General features: G+C 46.4%; 1 protein-coding gene across 1 annotated transcript in view; it reads left to right on the top strand.

Moving 5' to 3' along the window:
• nell2b (neural EGFL like 2b) overlaps positions 1-20,655 on the top strand; it is a 61,422-nt gene that overhangs the window by 4,117 nt on the left and 36,650 nt on the right. The window contains exons 3-12 of the mRNA XM_029249953.1: positions 3,036-3,186; positions 4,734-4,907; positions 5,193-5,289; positions 7,335-7,407; positions 7,527-7,609; positions 7,971-8,099; positions 8,796-8,898; positions 11,210-11,301; positions 12,567-12,669; positions 13,202-13,330. Coding sequence (XP_029105786.1) covers positions 3,036-3,186; positions 4,734-4,907; positions 5,193-5,289; positions 7,335-7,407; positions 7,527-7,609; positions 7,971-8,099; positions 8,796-8,898; positions 11,210-11,301; positions 12,567-12,669; positions 13,202-13,330 — 1,134 coding nt within the window. The remainder of the gene's footprint in view (positions 1-3,035; positions 3,187-4,733; positions 4,908-5,192; positions 5,290-7,334; positions 7,408-7,526; positions 7,610-7,970; positions 8,100-8,795; positions 8,899-11,209; positions 11,302-12,566; positions 12,670-13,201; positions 13,331-20,655) is intronic.

The following is a 20,655-nucleotide window of genomic DNA, read 5'->3' as shown; positions in this document are numbered from 1 at the left end:
CTCGTAACATCCAGGTGATGAAAGGGAGGAGTGTCTCCAGATGCCATTCGCATTTAAGCCTAGCGTTTCTTTCCGGTGATGCCGCAGGCATTGTGCTGCATCCGGAAGGTTCGGCGTGTTTGCACTTTTATGACTTCTCCAGCCGCCAGCCCCTCTGCATGTCAGTCACAGAAGACCGGATCAGAGAGTCAGGGAGCAAAGTGGCACGTCAGCAGTCTGGAGGTGCCCTTGGAACAGGATATATATCGTTTGTGCTATTCAGCTGTGCTGCAGCATTAGTCCTAAGGGTGCTGACTGCATAAGCACCGAGGGCAGCGGAAGGTTATGGGCCACCTCTGGGTCTTGCATTACCATAATCCCTGCGAATGGGGCAAGGTTGTGCAGGAGAGGCCCACCCAAACACAGACACCTTGCGCCGCTCACTTTCTGAGTGTGTGCGTTGGGAAAAGCACAGTGTTGGTCCTCCATTTCAGACGCGAAGGCAAGTTGAAGGCGTAGCGTTCGTTTACTCCAGGTAGTTCATTGTTTAGTTCCTTGTTATTATTTACTCCTTCCTTTACTCTCCCAACAGCATAACAGGAAAGCTCCGACATTCCTGGAGATGAACTCTAGGCTTCTTCTTTTGAGTTACGCACACGAGAAAACTGTATTGTTGCAAAACAGACGTGCAGATTCCACGAAAGATGTCAAAAGCGCTAAGTTTAGCTTTTAAACTTTATTCTAGTTTTTTTGTGTGCTCCTCTGCAGTGGTTTCCCTTCTACTACTGATGAGGGGTCTACAGGCCTTGAGGCGGACGTTGCGAACCTGAGATGAAACAAGGTTATTCCTCTTCTGGGACTCCTGGCAGTGCTCTTTGGATTTCTTCCACACATACTGAAGGGCCCAGTATAACCCCCTGCAAAGTCCCAGAGTAACCACTGAGTAGCCTTTCACGGAGCTAGATATTTCTTTCAAAATGAGAGGAAACGCAAATGTCTTGTGCGATTCCCAAGATCCAGAACTCTTTTTGAGAACAACACAGAGGTGGACGTCATACTGGCATTTGAGTCTCAGATCATCGCACAAAGAATAAAAGCAAGGTGAAAACGAGGTAACGTTCGGGAGGCGAGATTAGTGGTAATCGTGAGTTGTAGAAACCTCTGCCTCATGTTAAACTATTAAAAGTGTTTGTCCTGAATGACAGGATTATACAGCCCCGATGGCGAAAGCTGCGTTTCTCAGATATAAGGGAACCAATCCCCTGGATTATCAGATCAACACCGCAACGTGTATTTTTAGTTATAACTTAGCATGCTCATGCGCCGCTGTTTTTAGCAGCGCCACGTGCATATAGTTTTAGATGGAGTCGGCTGCCCAGCCAACGTCATTTGGGGGAAGTGGGTGTGGCTTTCCCCTAGTGTGCCAGACACACAGGTGTGAATGGCTGGAGAGAGCAGGTGGTCGCCCCACCGCACAGGCGCCAGCCAATAAAAAGCTGAGTGGCGGCACCGGGTCAGGAATTGATTTGGCCGGACATTGATTTGGCTCCCGACAGGAACGGGTCATGTTACTGCCAGTGACCACCTGATACCTTCATCCTGCTGCCTGTGGAAGTGATGGACAGTTCCGTGCAACGCGTTTCGTTGGATTATTGGTTTTAAGAAGAAGTTACGCTCTGATATAAATCAGTGTCAGTCGGAGAAAAGATTAAGTATGAATGGATTATGACGAGCGGATTTAAAACTGCGACTTTGTACATCTGAAACTAGGTTGCAGTGAAAATTATTCCTGTTGCATAGACAGAAACATAGCAGTAAATATTATTCGGGAGGATGTTGCTTCTTTGTCGTCATCTGATCGCATATTCACTCTAAGGCGGCGCACGGTCCCCCAATTTCTACGGTGTTAGTAGTTTTTGGAAAAGGAAATGGTATTGGCAGGCTAGAGATGCTGGTGGCAAGCGAGGTCATCCTGTGCCTTCCGCCTGTTGGATTTGAAGCCAGACAGCTTTCATGTTTTTCAGTGGGGATACTTCAAAATGTGCCTCCCCAAGGAGCTTCCAGAGGCACATTGATCCTAACACATTCTCCGCGAATCGCCTTCCGCCTCCTAAACCAGAAGGGCTCCTTCCACATACCGAGCAACAGTGCCACGTTGTGCCCGGGTCAGCTCACAATTGTGCCTTTGCTATCCGCAGTTTGTGCATTTGTCAGTAAATGTGTACAGCATTGTTTTCCTCGTGCTAATTGGCTGCGATTATTGGCCAGAACAGAAATGTTTGTATGAAGGCGACATATGGCATTGAAACTGTGTCGTGGCATCTCGCAAGGCGACCCGTTGCTATGAAAGAACATTTTGATGTGTTCGCCTCTGAGGAACTTCATCATTTATTGATTGAGCCATTAAAATACCATAGATGTCTACATCGAGCGAGTGAGGGCAGCGCAGCTAGCGATGGAACAAAAGCAAAATACATCTGAGAACTCTAGCCTCCCTCTTTTGCTCCAGCTCTTTTTTCATATAACAGCCTTTGTAATTTAGATTCCTGATAAAATGTTCATTTAAGCTGTTCAATAGCTATACGATTTAAGGCCACAAATTGAAACATATTTATTGGAGTAGATCTTATAAAGCACAAGGCAGTTTGTTTCACTTGCTCGTACGTTTGTGTCTGTATTCCTGGTTCTGCTACAAAATTGAGGCCTTGGTTTGTTTATCAGCTAGTGAATATTTGCTCTTATAGTATCGTGCAAATAGAATTACAGCTGTGCTTTATTACCTTTTGATACAATTTGTTGCTCTTCGTGCGTGAATTATTTCTTGTGTTTTTTAGCTTGCTCTTGTTCATTTGAATGTGTTGTTTTTTTTCACTTTTCATACCACGCTATCTTTCTGGAGTCATTGTTTTAGTGTAATATTTTTCATTGCTGTGTTCTTCCAGGAGTAACTTGGCTTTATTGCGTTTCTTGCAACTCTCAGTTGCGCTGGCTTTAATTTGTGAGGGTGTATCTTTGCGTTGCGGATTTTCTCTGACAGGTGTCCGCTTTCTCCACAGACACTGCGAGGGATGTCAAGTCCTCAGCTGATGCCACTGAGAGGATCCTCCAGAAGCTGAGGAATAAGAAGGAGTTCACGGTCCTGGCCACTGTGAAGCAGGAGACGCTCAACTCCGGCGTCATCCTGTCCATCCATCGTTCAGAGCAGAGGCACGTCCGTGCCGTCTTGTCACACATTTCTTCACGTGCTTTGTATTTGACAGCTGTTAGTGTTGCAATGGTTATACTTGGTGTAATAGCATAGTTTTTCAGTTTTAACTTTGACTTGTTGGAGAGGGTTAGAGCCTATGAAGATGTATGCAGCTATGTAATTAATAAGTGCTTTATTTGACAATGCACAATTGGCTGAGTGTCAGAGTCACGAGGCTGGTTAGAGTAAGGTTATGGGATGTATTGACATTGCCCTTGTGCAGTGGTAAAGTGTCACACCTTAATCATAACAGCGCTGTCTAAGGCACCCTGTGAGTAGCACCCCAACCAATACAGGTGACCTGCTACCCCCATCACCCCAGAGGATGCTGAGACCCTAGCAACCTTGTTTAGGGCTTCTTGTCATACATTTTTTAAAAAGGACAGGAAGGCACGTTCACATGGTGTTAACAGTCACCTGCAAGGGTACAAAGCAGAAATGCCCAGTGACATTTACAAAGTGCAGATTATATTGATTATGTCGGCTGTAAGGACAGGATGCTTTTGGTGCTAGCTCTACACTGCCAGGTTGTAGCGAATACACTACAGGCAAAGAAACACACTGCTGGTCAGAAGGTTTGATCAGTTTTGTATCAGTAAGTCAGTCATGTAACCAATAGGCTGATATGAGACGATGATTTACAATAACTACACATCATGCATAGCATTGTTTTTGCTGCACATTGGTATGCAATAAATTTCCAAGCTTTGAAGTGGAAGCAGTGCTTTAATTTGCAGATTCATTGTGTAGATCTGTTTGTTCAGAGCCAGGGCATAATGTGCCAGCTTGCATAAGTGATTCCTGCCACTGGGGATCGTTGGATTGGTTGGTTCACTTCTGAGGATTGCTAGGTTCTGCTCAGAGTGTCACATTTAACTCGGTTAGCCCACGCCACAGTTGGTGAAGCACAGGGGCTATCGGCATATCCAGCTGACAAGCTTGACAGGTGGTGTTATGCAAAATTGAGTTTTAGGGATCAGTTTTACCCATTTATTGGCTTTACTTGGGTGCTTGAAGGACGTGGCCCACAGACCAACACTACAAGCTCACATTGTAATGGGCGTGATGGGAGGAAGCCTTTGAAATGCTCTTCTGATAAAGTGTGTGTTTAAAAGGCTTTGTTGACACTTGCTCCTCCGTCTTGGCACCTTTTCACATCAGTGCCATCTCACGCTGCACTGCTCCAAATTCTCAGCTACAGGCTCCTTCCTCTGAGTGCAGCACCCTGCTGACTTACTGGGCCGTCTGGATTTCCTGTGGTGTTCCAAGCCTCGCTTCTTTTTCATCTGTGGTGATTCTTAGGAAGCTCAACACACCATGGATCACTGTCAAATTATTTGCTGAATGTATGGATTTTGGTGGAATAATTTAGGTCAAAGTGCCTGGCTCAGGATTGGTTTAACATATCGCAAGAGCATCCTAGATACGAGAGAGTGGAAAAGCGGCGCAGCTATGATTTTTTCAGGCCACGTGAATTCCTTCCTGTCTTCCCTCGTCCCTTACCTAGGTTCCTGGAGCTGGAGAGCAGTGGCCAGCGTAACGAGATTCGTCTCCACTACCGTACGCAAGGCCAGCAGCCGCACACGGAGGTTTTCCCGTACACTCTGGCAGATGACCAGTGGCACAAGGTCTCTGTAGCCCTCAGCGCCTCCCACATCCTGCTGCATGTGGACTGTAACAGGTAGGTTCTTGACTGAAGATGTTGGGAGACTGAGGCAGTTGCTGATTGTTCCTCAAGGACATGAAAAGGAATCCTAACCCTGTCCCACTGAATGGATATCAAGTGGGTGTTTCTACACACAGTCTATTCACTGAACATTATTTGAACATGTATTCATTCAACGGAGCAGCGCAATTCTCTTTGGCCTGTGTCACGGGATGGTAGCCACAGGATTCTAGGTGGTCTTCATGAATTGTGCTATAGAGCCCACTTATTGTCCGTCCTGCCTTTCTTGTGTTATTGCAGGATTTACGAGAGAGTGGTTGAGCCCCCGTCAATGGACTTTCCAGAGGAGACTTCGATCTGGCTCGGCCAGAGAAACAGTGCGCACGGCCTCTTTAAGGTGCGAATTGCTCTTCTGTAGACACCAGATTCTTTGCAATGAGTTAATGCTCAGGATAACTGGCTTAATATCATTAAGAGCACGTTTGTCTCACCCCACATGTGTTTACCCTATGGCACTTGTGTTGTGAAAGGAGATGGAAAACTTTAATATCACTGGAGCATAATTGCTTGAGTTTTGTGACTCATCCATGATGATGTATCTCTTCGTCTGCGTTCTCATTTGATTCTCTTATTTGGTCCCAAACGAGAGCATCAGGGGAGGGGGCGGATGCAAAAAGTAGATAAAGACATGCAGCTCAGGTCTCAAGATCCTGGTATCCTCACAGCGTTTTGCGAGCATAAATCCAGACGTGCCTTTGATTAAATTGCTCCCGCAGACTGATGCCTTGGATAGTGAGGGCCACTAATAGGCTGTTAATACCTTTCTGAATGCAACAGACGGGTGTGTTACTCTGTGGCTAGCTGTGAGAAATAATAGGAAATCCCCTCACTTCCCTCTAGACTGTTAAAAGCCTCTGGTATTAATTGGGAGCCGAAGACACCTGGAGGTCATGTAGACACTCACTATGGATGTCCCGCTCTCCTCTTTCCTCGCCAGACCTATGATTAGTAATTAGAGTTGGGGGGGGGAGTATAGAATGAAGTTTGAGAGAATCCTCCATTAGCACCTTTCTGCTAATATCACACAGCTGTAGCAGTTCGGTATCACGTGCAAGATGGGAATTCACTGTTTCACAGCAAGTTTTTCTGCAGTGATTGTTTTCCCGGAATAGAGGCATTTTATTCCCGCTGTGGTTACTTCAGCAATCACAGAGCCTCATACATGATACAAGTCAAAATGATACTTGTGGCGTGGTAGAATCATTGTCGAGATTCTGTATCCTCGTGTCAGTACGTTTTAATGTACTAATATAATATCTTGATTACACAGGAGACAAAGCTTTTTTTTCTGTCATGTTGACTTAACATGGAGTAGTCAACCCTGACTGGAACTTTTTTCGTACGTTTGAATTTGCAAAACCACTTAGGCAACCAATCTAACAAGTTTACTATCTTTTTGTAAGGGACAAACTAGACGTACTTCTGGTTTCCATGGCTACTGAATGAATATGTGATGCTGCTAAATATAATTGCAACATGTGCGCTGGACACAATAGTACCAAATAATTGTGTATGTGGAACAAATGTTGTCTCATAAGGTAAGATGAAGTGCTTTTAAGTTTGGTGAGCTGAAGCCACCCAATAAAATGACTGTTTAAGACTTTGTCCATCTTGTGATTGTTTACTGGATTTTCCAGCAAATGCAAGAATTTATAGAAAATTAAAAAAGGTTGGCAGCATTGGTGGCACAACGGGTGGTGCCGGTGTCCTCACCGTGTCTGGGCAGTGCATCCACCCATGGGTTAGAATCCAGCCCACTCTATGTGGAGTCCATACGTACTCCCTGTGTTCACGTCAGTTTCTTAAAACAGTTCACAGACGTGTTTCAAGTGAATGGGTGGCAATAAATTGCACTTAGAGTATGACTGAATCAGCGATTGTGTGCGATTGCCCTGCGATGGACTGGTGTCCCATCCAGGGTGTGGACAGAACACCATTCTTCTTCACTGCCCTTGCTTCCAGCATATAGTCTGGAACAGTGCATCCCTGCATTAAGATGCGGTGAGAAATCATATATAAATAAAAGTATAAAATATGAGATGTCCTGGAGAGATCTGCACTAAATGCACTCTGTTAAAAAATAATGGAAAAATTTTCGATGTGGAGCTATCCTCTTGCTGCCTGCGGTTGACAAGCACCGTGGAGCTGTCCACTCGCAGACGTTGGTAGGATAGCTGCGTCGAGTTGTTCACTTGCTAGAGTAGCAATTAGGATCATTCTTCAGATCCACCTGCATCACAGTACGGCTCATTCGGACAGGTACTGTACATTACGTGTGTTGCCATTGAACCTGGTAGCCAGTGTTTTGTAGACACCCGTGATGGATTGAGGCTAATTTACCACAAAAGGTATTACACATTCTGTCTTTTTTGAAATTTTCAGGGAGTAATGCAGGATGTTCAGCTTCTTGTTATGCCCCAGGGATACATCTCACAATGTCCAGACCTGAATCGCAGTAAGTTTGCCTTGCTCTGCCACATTAAATTCTGCAAATGTTTCAGGGTCTTTGATGGGATTAAACGGTTGCTGATAGCCCGCTTTGACAGACAGCGGTCGCTGTATTCTCACTTGCAGCCTGTCCCACTTGCAACGACTTCCATGGACTTGTGCAGAAGATAATGGAACTGCAGGACATCTTGGCTAAAACATCCAGCAAGGTATTGTGTTATCTGTTCACTAGGATGAAAATGTTTTGGTTAGAGGTTCTGTTTGTCCCTCTCCAGCACTGCATGAAAAACATGCCAAATTCAAAACCACTGCCTCGTTTTTTCACTTTTACAGTACAAGAGTACATCTGTGAAAGCTGATGCTTTCTGTGAAAGACATGGATAGTCTGTCTGTGGCTCTTACAGGATTACGCTGTGTGGGAAAGACCCAGCGGCCTTCTGGTCATCCACTGCTAGGCTGCTGTGGGTTCATGATAATGTGATTGCTTTACACAATGGCTGAGCGTTCTGGTATAAGAGCTTCCCTCCCTCTCTTTACCCTCCCACCCCCGTTGCTCTTTGTGTTCTTCAGCTGTCCAAGGCCGAGGAGAAGATGAACGGCCTGGACAGATGCTATTGTGAGCGGACCTGCAGTGTCAAGGGGGTCCTGTACAGGGAGGATGAATCCTGGACAGATGGCTGCAAGAACTGCACATGTTCAGTAAGGGTCATCTATGTAGGGATGCTGGGCAGGGGGTCACAGAGCAGTTTTGCTTCTTCCCCTTCTTTTCAATGGTCCCTGTTGCTTGTTCCCACATTTATTCCTCTCTAATTGCTGGACAGTGTCCAAGCTTTTCGGAATCAGCGGGCAGGATTAGCAGGGCTGTGTTCTGGCCAGACACCCTGGAAGTGGAAAGGAAACTTGTGCAGAGCAGACAAAACATTTCGAGCAGCAGAGCTTGACTCCTTGTTGGTTCTGGGAAGTCATGGACAAGTTTATGGGTGTTTGTGTGCACTAGAATATGAATTACAGAGCAAATCGGGAACTGGTTTGAGGGGATGACACTGAAATTGAGCACTAAGTCAAGGTAGTTACCAGAGGCTAAATATCACTGCAAATATTGCAGGATGCCCAGAGCTAAATAATTCTTTTGTGCCTGCCTTCTCTACTCGGTGAATGGCTCAGATGTAGCAGGTTGTTGCCTTACTTGCCTCATGTTTCTCCTCCACGGACCAGCATAACCTGTTTTCCAGTTCATTATTGTTATTGAGGTACTACCATGTGTATTGTCACACAGTCACAGGCAGTTCAGATGAAATGCTTTGCTTAACAGTCTTGTGTGTGGACTCACGCACATGCTTCGTACTATGCTGCTGATTGTGTGTCAGTGGCGTGATTCTGGGCTTTCTCCTTTAGAACGGCACAGCTCTCTGTGAGCCCATCTCCTGTGTCCCGCCTGTCTGCCCTCCTGACTCCGCCCCCGCGTACGTGCCTGGCCGATGCTGCCAGGAGTGCCAGCGTGAGTAGACAAGCTGTCCTTTACCTGATATCTCCATGCAGTCTTCCAGTCCCTGTTTATATTTTTCCATACAGTCTCCTTATCTGTCTTTCTCTGCTCGTCTGTATGTCTCCGCATCCTTCCACACTTCCGCCTGTCTATCTGTCTCTATCTTATTACAAACCCTGTTTGCCTGTCTGTATTTTTTCTCACTGTCTCCCTGTCTATCTGTCTGTATTTTTTCACACAGGTTCCCTGTCTATCTGTCTCTATCTTATTACAAAACCACCCTCTCTGTCTGTCCATCTGCCTTTTTCCACTCGGCCTCGCAGTCTGTCTGTGTCTCTGCCTCTCTGTATCTTTCCACGCAGCCTAGCCTTCTGTCTCTGCAGGATTTCTGTTCTCCTGCAACACTCATCACCCAAAGCACATTTCCAACACCACTGCTTGACAACTGACCTCCTCTCGGTGTTGCTAGGCGCTTCACGAAGCATCTCCCAAGACGTCCGTATTTGCATGCATCATGTATATGTATTACATAATGCTCTGCTTCATGACAGTATCGTGAATGACAAACTCAGGATGAGAGAAACAAGATCTAAGTAATGAAATTCGCCAGGCTGTCTCCTGGCTCAGCTCTTCCCAGGGATGGCGGTCTCTCCGCTTCTCTCTGTCCTGGAGCTAAACCCGCATTTGTATTCCAGACAAAACTATATGCCGAAGGCCAATAAATGTACATTGTCTCCGACAAAAGATGATCTGAGAAGCAACATTAAGACTTATGTGTATTTATTTTCTATTATCAATAGACAGTTAGTGCCTAAAACCTGAAATGTGTTCTTTTCCTATTAATAATTCTGTTTAATCACCCAGCTGCACAGGCAGCCTTGCTTTTGTCCCAGCAGCCCTCTCACTACCACTGAATTTCAATTGGATAATGAAAGGATGTACGACATGAAATGGGACCTTTTCGTACCTGAATAAGTCTTCAGGCGTGTCACTTGCCCGCTACATATACAAGTTTTTGTATATATATTAACCTTGCGGAAAAAGAGAATTTTGAGTTGAGGTAATTTAATGAATATTCCCTTCTGCTGAAATAGTTCCCAGAAATGCCTGAAATTGCCACAACCCTCTTAAATATGATTACACTGATATCATTCATGAAGTGGGGAAAAAAAATGTGCATGTCAGTAATATTATTACTTTGGAAATAAGCCTCAAATACTGTAAACAATAAGAGGATAATTGGTTTTTGTCTGCCAATAACAAGATGCCCGGCCTGAAGCAAAGTTGGCTTTATTGCATACAGCGTGGCATCCTGGAACTCGCAAGTTCTGTTCTTCTGTGGATTTTCTGAGGACACGACACGTCTCTAATTCCCCCAGTTGTGGCTGTTCCAATGTTTTTTGTCCCCCAAGCAGCTTTTCGATTTTAATTCTACTCTTTGTATGTTTAATGCCCTCACACATGCTCGTGGGTACGTTTGTGTTTTTGTACGAAAGCTAGGCAGCAGCGAGAATTCTGGACTCGTCCTCAGTGCGACCATATTAATCTCTCACAGTCCCATTGTGCTTTGGCGGAGAGGCAGTCGCTGTTTATTCAGTCGTGTTTGGTAGCTTGGGAAGTCGGGGATGTGGGCGTGGGGGGAGTGTCATTCCTGGGGGCTTTAAAGCTGTGTAAGTGGTCTAATCTGCCATTGCTTCTCCCCAATAATCCTGTAGCTCCACCCCCCACCCCATTCTTTCTCAGCGCCCTGTGCCTGTTGTCAGCGACTTGCTAAAGGTCAGCTAAACGGGCAGCTAATTAATCGGGCTCTGCTTCTGGAGTGGCATGCTTCAGTTCTAATTTCTTGCATTTGAAAATGATAAATTAATCTGCAATTTTCCATAGGAGAGTTATCAGACAGCGAGGAATTATTAATCCTTAACCGTCTTTGACTTGGCCACTTTTTATGAGCTATGCGCTCCCTGCTCGTGAAACACACCTTCCTTCTCTGACTCTGTTTTGTCATTACATATCGATTACACCTGTCCGGCATGAAGGGCGCCTGGTATTTCACGGTGTTACTTCATCTTTCCGCTTAATCGTCCCATGCCAAGAAAGTGGGGAAACAGATGGCCGCTGTGTTTTGCAACCTCAACTGCTGTGTCTTGCCCAGAACAGAAGTGCACGCACTGCAGCGCCATCACCCTGTGAAGGGGGACATAGTCAGGCAGGTGCAGTGCAGTGTGGTGCGGATGCAAGTGTCTTGCCGACGCAACGGCAGCAACTTGTGTCTCCTGGAAATTACATGCTGCTCGCTTAACGAACTTGTTTGTTTCCCTTCCAGCGGTGTGTTTATTCAGAAAGCGGGTGTACGTGGAGGGCGAGAAGCAGGCGCTGCGTGATTCCTCCGGAAAGTGTTTACTGTTTGAGTGCAGGGTAAGTGATCCTTAATGAAATCACGGTGTAATTGCTCTTGGACCCATGTGACAGTAAATGCAAAAAAATCGCCTGAAAAACGAGGGGAGGGAGCCCCATGCATTAAGTCCTCATTAATACACCTTCGATATGACAACACACCAAACACCAGTTCTAACCCTCCGTTTAATGAGTGAGGAACCGAGCAGCGGCTCTGCAAGTGACACAGGAGCTCTTTCTCTTATCCACGGTGTTAGAGCTGCTCTCGTGTGTCGGCGTGTTGCCGGGGCCCCCATATCACGCAAGAGAGAGTGAAGTTACGCCCGCATAATCATGTGAAAGTTTCTATTCCTGTGTTTCTAAATAATGAATCACCCACAGCAGTCTCCGCGCTCTGCCCACACTGTGCTGTGAAGGAGGGCTTTCCTTCACGATACAGCCAGCCCTTCTGTATGTGTTAAGCGCTGGGAATTTTTTTGGGGGGGGGACCCGCGTGTCCTGGCGATGCTGGTCTGGACTCGTTAACAGCTCTCAGTTCTCATCTACCCACAAGGCACTTGCAGAGCGCTGGTTGATGGTGTAACACCAGCGCTCAGCTTGAGTTGATCAGACGACAGTGAGTCATGGTCTAATTATGGGCGACTGACTCTTGCCCTCCCTCCCTCATCTGTACGGCATCAACCAGTCGATAGTTCTGATCTCATGTTGCTATCGCTCCGGACCTTTTCTGCCAGAGAAACGCACATCACACACTTAATCGGGAGGTGTTGGTATCTCTGCAGTAAAATTAGTCATTATCCAAGTATAGGAGACTATCTGCCTGGCTGCCTCCTAAACAGACCCCCTGCCTGTGACTGCTGCTCGTCTCCTCAAGTTCCTTAAGAAAAATCACATTCCCTACCCTCTCAATTAACATGAGTGGCATGAGGTTAGAAACACATTATCTAGAGCTATGTGGTTTCATCTTCTCCTTAACTGCAGGCAAGTGTGACAAATGCATCCACAGTGTGTGTTAACAGAGTGTGTAGATGCGAGAACGCTATAAAAAATAAATATTAGATTGACAAACTAATGACTTCGGCTCTTTAGGAGATGAGCAGTTGCTTTAATTTGTTATTCTGCTGTAAGTATATAAATACATAGAGTGTTAATTAATGAATCTGCCTTTGTAATTCACAGACAGTGGTGTAAGTTTTTCATGAGAAATCCTGAAGGAGGAGCTGAGACACAGAATTTGCAGCAGGCTGTACTTGCACTCTGTTAAGCCTTGCTCTTTCTGTGGACAGGACAGGACCATGCACCGAGTGGCGCCCTCTATCTGCCCGGAGCTGAACTGTGCAGAGTCGGAGCAGATGACCCTCCCGGACCGGTGCTGTAACGTCTGCAGGGGTATGATGATTGATCGCTCAAAGATGGTTTGTTCAGGTGGTCTGCACTGGGTTGGGGGTGCCTGAGAATGGGATGGGGGGTGGTGAGAGAAGCAGCCCGCTTACAGCTTCCCACCCTTGAGTGGATGAAAGGGGGGCATTAGAACCAAGCTCAGTGTGGCTCACCAGCTCTTGTGATCTATCACTGCCTCCTTTGCAGCTAACAAGCTCCCCCCGGGACTCCGCCGGTGCTCATTAGGGACATAAACAATGGTGGCAGGCAGCAGAAACCAGCACACCTCTGACATTCATTCCTATTTTTTGTGTCCTATTTTTATAAAGTAATTTCCTCCTAAAGTTGCTATGGCATCTGTTGTTATGCTGAGCTGTTGTGTTAATTACACCCCACGGAGGATAGAAAATTCAGGATAGACTGAACTTAATGGATACATACTGTTGTAATAATTTCTTTCTCGGTGCCATTTTTTTTTTTTTTTTGTGCTGTCACCTCAGATTGTTCACAGCGGGCTCTGCCACTTTTTGCTACCTGCCAGGTCATGACTTCTGTGCAGAGGGTCATTGCTGTGCGGAGCATTCGGAATGCATAAGCTTGGAGACAGGACCCCGCTGCCGGTGCCGGGATGGCTTCCGCTCCCTCCGCGACGATGAGGCCTATTGTGAAGGTAACCCCAGTGCTTTCTTGCCAAGGAAGGTGACAGTACGGGGGGCCAATGATGGTAACCAAGGAGGAGAGACAAGCAAGGGGGCAGGTGAAGAGTCACTGCTGTTTTGTGTTATTGACAGCAGGGCTGGGAAGTAAGAACATAGCCATAAGCACTTCGACAGACTCCTGCATAGAGAGATTTAACTCTCTAAGGTGAGACTTAAAGCTGCTGGATTTGTCCTGTTTTCACCATGTTCGCGTGAAGCGCACCTCTTTGCGGGCTGATCAACTTTACACATGCACATCTCTTTTATCACTGAAAACCTAAAATGAAAATGAGCTGTCAGCACTTTCAGGGCGATAGCTCTCATAAAAGGTTCAAAGTCTGTGTGGATGCTTCCTTGGAAAGTGGTTCGGTCCCGTGACGAGGTCATTTACACCTGCGGTAGACAACAGCAAGACAGCTCTGCCGGTGATCACTTCAGACATGTTCGTGTCCTGCGTAACGAACCTGTTGCTGTTGTTGTGGATCTACTGAAACGGACTAAACCGGTGGCAGTGGGCGGTGTGAAACGCAGTCCGTTTTTGCCACCGGGCCTGTTTTCTGCACCTAGTGCGGAGCGTTTCCCGCCCATGAGACTGTACATAATTGAAAATGCTATCAGCCTCCGCCATCGCTGGCGTTCCAGGTAGAGCCCCCTCCCGCACCGCTCGTCGTGACGCTCGGCGACCTTGTCTCTGCCGATGCGCGGCATTAGTCATCGCCATCTCTTTGATTTGTTCATCTGTTTATCACGCACGATGCTCGCGTTCGCCACGGAGGAGCGCAGTAAGAAAAAGGAACACCAAGGCTTTTATTTCACTGCTGTTTAAGCGTTTTAAAAGTTAAAGCATTCCAAAGCAGCTTGGCCTTCACTGACCATGAGCCTCAACTTCAGTCCTGGATGATCATGATGAGGCTTACTGTGAGTAAAAGCAGATAAACAAACACTCATCCAGATTAATGTGTTCTCGATTTAATCTGAGGTATGGAGGAATGTGAACTGAAAGTACTCCTCACTTGTCCCTTCACCCCCTTCGTTGTCTTTCCATCAAGGCCTGAATGGGGACAGCCGCAGTAATGTCTTGGGAGCTGAATGAAATGTATAAGAGGAAAACTCATAAACAGAATTAAATGTGAAATGCAGTCAGGCGAGTCTCGGGAACACCAGCGTGGTAATTTAAGGTCATAAAACTTCCCCTTATATGAAATGGAGGGTTTTCATGTGAAAATTCCTTTTTGGTGCAAAGCGCTTTTTGTCAGGCTCGCACGTCACAGAAATGAGCTGAAACGGACCGTGTTTTCAAATCACGTTGTCCCTTTTTTTTTTTTTGCTGAGTCCTTTGGCTAAGTAACAAGAACTGGGCCTTGGGGGGGGGGGGGGGGGGGGGGGGGGCAGTGGGTTGAACCAGGTCCTGCTCTCCGGTGGGTCTGGGGTTTGAGTCCTGCTTGGGGTGCCTTGTGACGGACTGGTGTCTTGTCCTGGGTGTGTCCCCTCCCGCCCTGCGCCCTGTGTTGCCAGGTTAGGCTCTGGCTCCCCATGACCCTGATGGGACAAGCAGTTTCAGATGGTGTGTGTGTGTGTGTGTGTGTGTGTGTGTGTGTGTGTGTGTGTGTGTGTGTGTGAATTGGGCCCAGATTGTGTATTATTCCTTAACACACACACACACATACACACACACACCCCATCAGCAGTTGCACCAACAAGAGTTAGAAGTGTTGAACTGGGATTGTGATTTGCTTGGGCAAACACTTTCCATCTGGGCTTAGAGTCTTCTGAAGGCCTTGCACCTTCTGCCAGTTAAGGTTGTTGAGCTCCCCTATTCGGGACACCGCGGGACAGGAGAGAGGTGGAGACAGGGTGGTGGTGGGTTGCTGGAAACAGTGGAGGCCGATGAGGATTTTTAGAAACCATTTTATTGCTGACACAGAAATTTTATTTTTGCTAAACTCCAACTAATCTTTTATTTTGGGGACTTCACTCTGGCTGTCACTTTAAAACAATGAGTTGCTAGCGTTTTTGCTCTTGTAAAATTTACCTGAGCTTTTTTTTAACCTCGTGGGGTCATCCTTAGAGAGTTTATTTTGCAGAGTTTACTATATTTGTGGGGCAGAAGTACTTGCACAAGGTCAGAAAGGCCTGTATGTTCTCTCTCTCTCACACACACACACACACACACACACACACACACACACACACACACGCACGTATGCGCCCACACATCTACGGGAGCGTTTGTCAAGGGGTCTGGGATTCGTCACCGATGAAGTCAGAGCATTTCCTTTGCGCAGATAATTACCTGAACAATGGAGGATGCTGCAGATCAGCATCTGTCTGTGTCTTTGTCTGAAAGGCTCTCAGCTGAAACCAGGTACGGTCGCCACTGCCACGGTTTACAGGTACTGCCAAAGGATGGTCGCCGCCATGCCTCAGCAGCTCAAAAAGAGGGAAGAAACCGAGACAAAGTGACAGGCAGCAGCTGGTGTTTCGTTTCAAACCTCAACTGCATGATGATAGTATACAAATCAGCGCTTGGTTTTGGATGCATAATTAATACTGTCAGCACTGAGAAAAGATTGTGTTTTATCTGTGAGTCTGAGGGGGGTTGACGGTGGGAGCAGGGTAGACACGTGTCTGTGTGACAACATTCCAGAAGGAAGGAAGCATTTTACCTTTTCCAGAAGTCTTAAGTCATCGCTGGGCTGAAAATAGGCTATGAAATCACTTTGCTATGAATGTTTTATAAAGGCCGTGGTGTGACGTCCTCTGGGGGATACTGCTCTCCCGGTAAAAAGCGCTGCTCTGGGAGGCAGAAAGAGGACTACTGCACGGTTCCTTGTTCCATGAAGCGCATGGTATATTTTCCAGCACAGTGCCCAGTATTTACCTTTGTACTAAATGTCTTCATTGACCTGGGATGGAGTGGACAGGGCGCAGGGACACAGAGAGCGTTACATTCTCAGCCTCGCATAAAGCGATGGCACTGTGTGTTTGGGTGTGTGTGATCAGCTGCTTCATGAAGCTGTAATGCTTACTTGACATTTGGTCCTGGGTACCAGATATACTGCGCTGATTTACATTTCCAATGATCTAAATGTGTCATCGGGGGACTGGGTGAATGGTCCTGAGAACCGTGCAGCGTTCGGTCAGTCTTCTGTTATGGCTGTTTTAATTTCTCAGACAATTTTTATCTTAAGCGGATGCTTTAAATAAGCAGTTTCTTGCTATTAAGCAGTGCTTGTGTGCTTTTTAGAAACAAAAGACAACAGCAGTAGCAAGGGCTGCGGCATGAGCCAGAAAAGGGTTTAGTGGTTGTTTTGATCCCGTCAAAACATCCCCTTTGAATATCTCAAGCAGCCATCCATCTCGCACATCCGTAAATAACGTAATGGTGCATTGTCTGTCCGATCAAGCGTTCAGCTCCTTTTTTATTTATTTTTTTTTTTTTACAAGTTGCTCAATAACAAGCTTGCAGCACTCCAGGAAAACAATAATAAGTAAATCTCATTACCGCCGGCAACGGCGATGGCGCTCTCATCGAAAGAGGTGGGCGTGTGACGGCATTTCAAAGAACCCTCGTCTTTTGAAGGGAAAAATTCTTGCAAATGGGATCCAAAGGACCTGGCTTTATTTTTAGGCCGTCGTTGTCAGCAGAGTTGGCTGGTGATTCATACAGGTCCTTGCTAGATGGATTGGGTTATTACATTTTTTCCACCGGTGTTCCTTTTGAAGAGGAAAAAGAACAGTATATACTGTAGCCCACCTTTCCTGTGTTTGCATGGGCAGTTGTAACTGTTATTTTGATACTGTTGAAATGTACACATGAGGTAGAGTCTTTTCTAAGTGCCTGTTATTCCAGTGCAGAGAAGTTGTGTATATAGATTGTTTACTTCCATTTTTCGGTAAGTGGTTCTGCTCGGTTCTCTAACGTTTTATGCTGCTCTTTCCCAGCTGTTACATTTCTTTACGCCGGTGTAACAAGAACTTGGTAAAAGGCATAGAGTGTGTAGAGGATGTCGCCACGATAACCGGTTAAAACGACTTCTACCTTGACTTTAAATGCTTTTTTTCATACTCTGAAAGACTTTTTCCATCCATCAAAAGTCTCTGACACTGGCTTATGGGAGCTATCCCCCCCCAAGTTGTGCTTGTGTGTCCCAGACTGCTGTGGAGACAGTTCTCCGTTTGCCCCGAAGCCCAGGGGAATAAAACACTGCAGATATGTACAGTGTGTGATACATACCCAGATGTGCGTGTCACAGCTCTGCTGCAGGAGATAACTTCTCCCGCTGCCTGGTGCAAATACCCGCGCCAAGGCTATATCCGAACCTTGCCGGGCCGTATTTCCGAGACAGCGCCCCCCCTTATTAATCACCAAGATAAATTCAGTCTCCGGGGAGCAGTCAGCTTAGAATCCAATCCTTCTGCTTGTACTCGGATTTAATGCTTTCTGTGACGTGTAAGCAAGGCCGATGCTTCGTAAAGCGAGGATGGATTCGTCCTCTCGTTACGAACGTAAAATGTACTTTTGTTCCTGGCACTACGTGGAGTAAAACCCAGTTTACCGTGCGTACAGAAATGCATTAATATGAATTTAGCTTGTCGTAGTCCATTTGGTTCCTGAGCACAGCGAGTTCATTGAACCTATTATCCTCACCTTTGCTTCTGTAAGATCTCTCCAGACATTCCTGTGATTTATCACCTCTGAATACCACATAATGAGAGAACCTCGCTTCCCAGACTGCAACAGACTGTTTTCTTGTTTTTCTCTTTTTTCTAAAAACTGGTGGACCTTCAGTTTTTCTTCTTAGCAGTTTCTTCCCATTAGCTATGTTTTGTAATCTCCTTGGTGATCCAGAGAACTTTCCCATCCTTTGCAGCACAAGGTTTACTACATGCAATAAAGAGCTCGGGTGTTTAGTGACATTAACATCTTCGTGCGTAAAATTACTGATCTTGTCCGAGTGAATTTTGCAAAGTATGTGATTTTAATGAAATTACTATAGAAACCGTATAGTCTCTTGTCGGTGCTTCACTGCCAGAAGTTTAAAGACCCACCAGCAAAGCTCAAACTGTCGTCAGCAAACCACCCAACTCCGTAATGTCCCAAACCAGTGATGTTATCTGATTATTATTGCTTTTTTGGCTCCTTAAAAAAGCCGTTAGCAATCCAAAATCCAGCACGGAGCGCTGCAGCAACTCTAAATTACAACTCCTGGGATTGCTGCAAAAGGAGGAAAGCGCATCCTGATTTCGTCAATTACCGCAGCAGACATGGCACGTTTGTTCCATTCAGCCTCACGCCCGAGTCCCCCCAGACCAAGCACAGTCAAGGGCTCTCGGGGATGGAGGAGAAAAAAAGGAAATAATAATGACAAATGAAGTAGACGTCGTACAGTGTGGATATCGCAAGTAAACGCTTCTCAGATGGTGTTTTCCACAGCATATGGGGTCCACAGAGAGCCACGTGGCACCTCGTGGGGTGTTTATGAGATTCCTCTACGCGTTTGTCGGATTTACAAGGAAGCTTGTGGGCAATCTTTTGTGGTTTCGTGGTCCGGAGGTTGATAAATTATGGCTAAAGAGCCTGCGGTACACCTGAAATGTGCTCAAGTAAACGGGCGTTTCCGTGAATCAGATGGCACTAAGCCCCTTTTCATTTGTTGCCACCTTGTTTTTTTAAGGGTTTGAATAGGAAGGCGGTTGATGCTTCATTAGGAGACGTTTGCAAGGAGCGGCATCCAGCTTCGGGGCAGAGAGGTTAATGGATCAGGCATGGCACGGTACGCAGCCGCTGCGGCACAGACGCTTTTTCCAGATTAAAAGGGAAGGACTGGCAATTATGTTGCTGGCAGAGCTCCCCTCCTTGCTGCAGGAGAGCACAAGACCTTATTTAGCAGAATTTCCACTCATTAGCGATTGGCTGTCCCCTGCTTTCCAACCCCCCCGCGCTGCTGGGGAGTCAGATAGGTGAAATTCTGTTGCAAAGTGCTCTCTCCTACCCAAACACGCTGGATGTCCTTGTGCAGCTAGCTGTTCCTGGGAGGGAGTGTTCAGATCGGCCGGCTGTGAGACAGTTTGCTGTCAGAGCACTGCAGGGGCTGCCTTCCCTCCATCCCTTTTTGCCGCACTGTCCTCCATCAATCTTCACTCCAGCAGGTGTTTTAAGGGTCCCGTTACCATACTAGACTGTTAACCCCAAGAGTGAGGTGTCAGGTCAGAATCTCTGAAATGACAGAATGTGCATTTCACAATAGACCAAGCGCTTTAAATGTAGACACGATTGTCGCAGCACACTCAGTTTGTCCAGTGCTGCTGTTTTTGCTGGCGCACATTACACAACTAGGTAGGAAACAGGAAGTATAAAGATGATCATGAGATAATACTACACACACACACACACACACACACACACACACACATTGACTGAAGCCGCTTGTCCCGAGCGGGGTCGCGGCAAGCCGGAGCCTAACCCGGCAACACAGGACTCAAGGCTGGAGGGGGAGGGACACGCCCAGGTCGAGACGCCAGTCCATCACAAGGCACCCCAAACAGGACTTGAACCCCAGACCCACCAGAGAGCAGGCACAGGCCAAACTCACTGCAACACCGCACCCCCCGAGACAATACTAATGTGTTTTAATTTAAGTTACATTTTCCATTTACTTGTTTATCAAATAGGGGGTGTAGTGGGTTTGGCCAGGGCCTGCTCTCCAGTCTACCCTGCAGGCATAACATGTTAGATACGATGCACTGTACAGAGACAGTTTGGTAATTTGGCTCACGGATGTTCATGACATGAAATATCAAGGTATTTCCCCAAGATCTTTGCCTATGATAACCTGCAAAGCAAGTGGACGCTATGCTGTTAAAGGTGCTGTGTAGTGTTACTAACAAATGTTTCACAATGGACAGTCATTGATGTTAGACTGATATCAGTCAATGGTTGTGATTGGATGAGGTCACCAATATGATAGGATGTTGATGTCCCATGTTGCCTTATAATGTGCATAATTGTATCTCTAGGATGTTAAATGAATTTATTGCGTCCATATTCTTAAATGTTCTCATGAGTGTTCGTTATGTTGTTTATTCTTTGTTGTTGTTGTGTTGAGCGACTGCTCCAAATGAATAATCTTGGATGAAAGTGGTTTTTTTGGCGGCATCTATATGAGACTTACTGCGTACATGGGTTGTTGACTTGTGTTTTACGCCAGCGTACCGGGTTTCGCTACTAATAAACTGCCACGCCCGCGCCACCGGAGCAACGCAGAATACCTGGGGCACGGCACAGACTGACGCA

Source organism: Scleropages formosus, chromosome 2 (assembly GCF_900964775.1).
Source record: "Scleropages formosus chromosome 2, fSclFor1.1, whole genome shotgun sequence".
NCBI classification, from domain to species: domain Eukaryota; kingdom Metazoa; phylum Chordata; class Actinopteri; order Osteoglossiformes; family Osteoglossidae; genus Scleropages; species Scleropages formosus.
The sequence above is the reverse complement of the archived record's forward strand: the minus strand, read 5'-3'. Positions and strand labels throughout refer to the sequence as shown.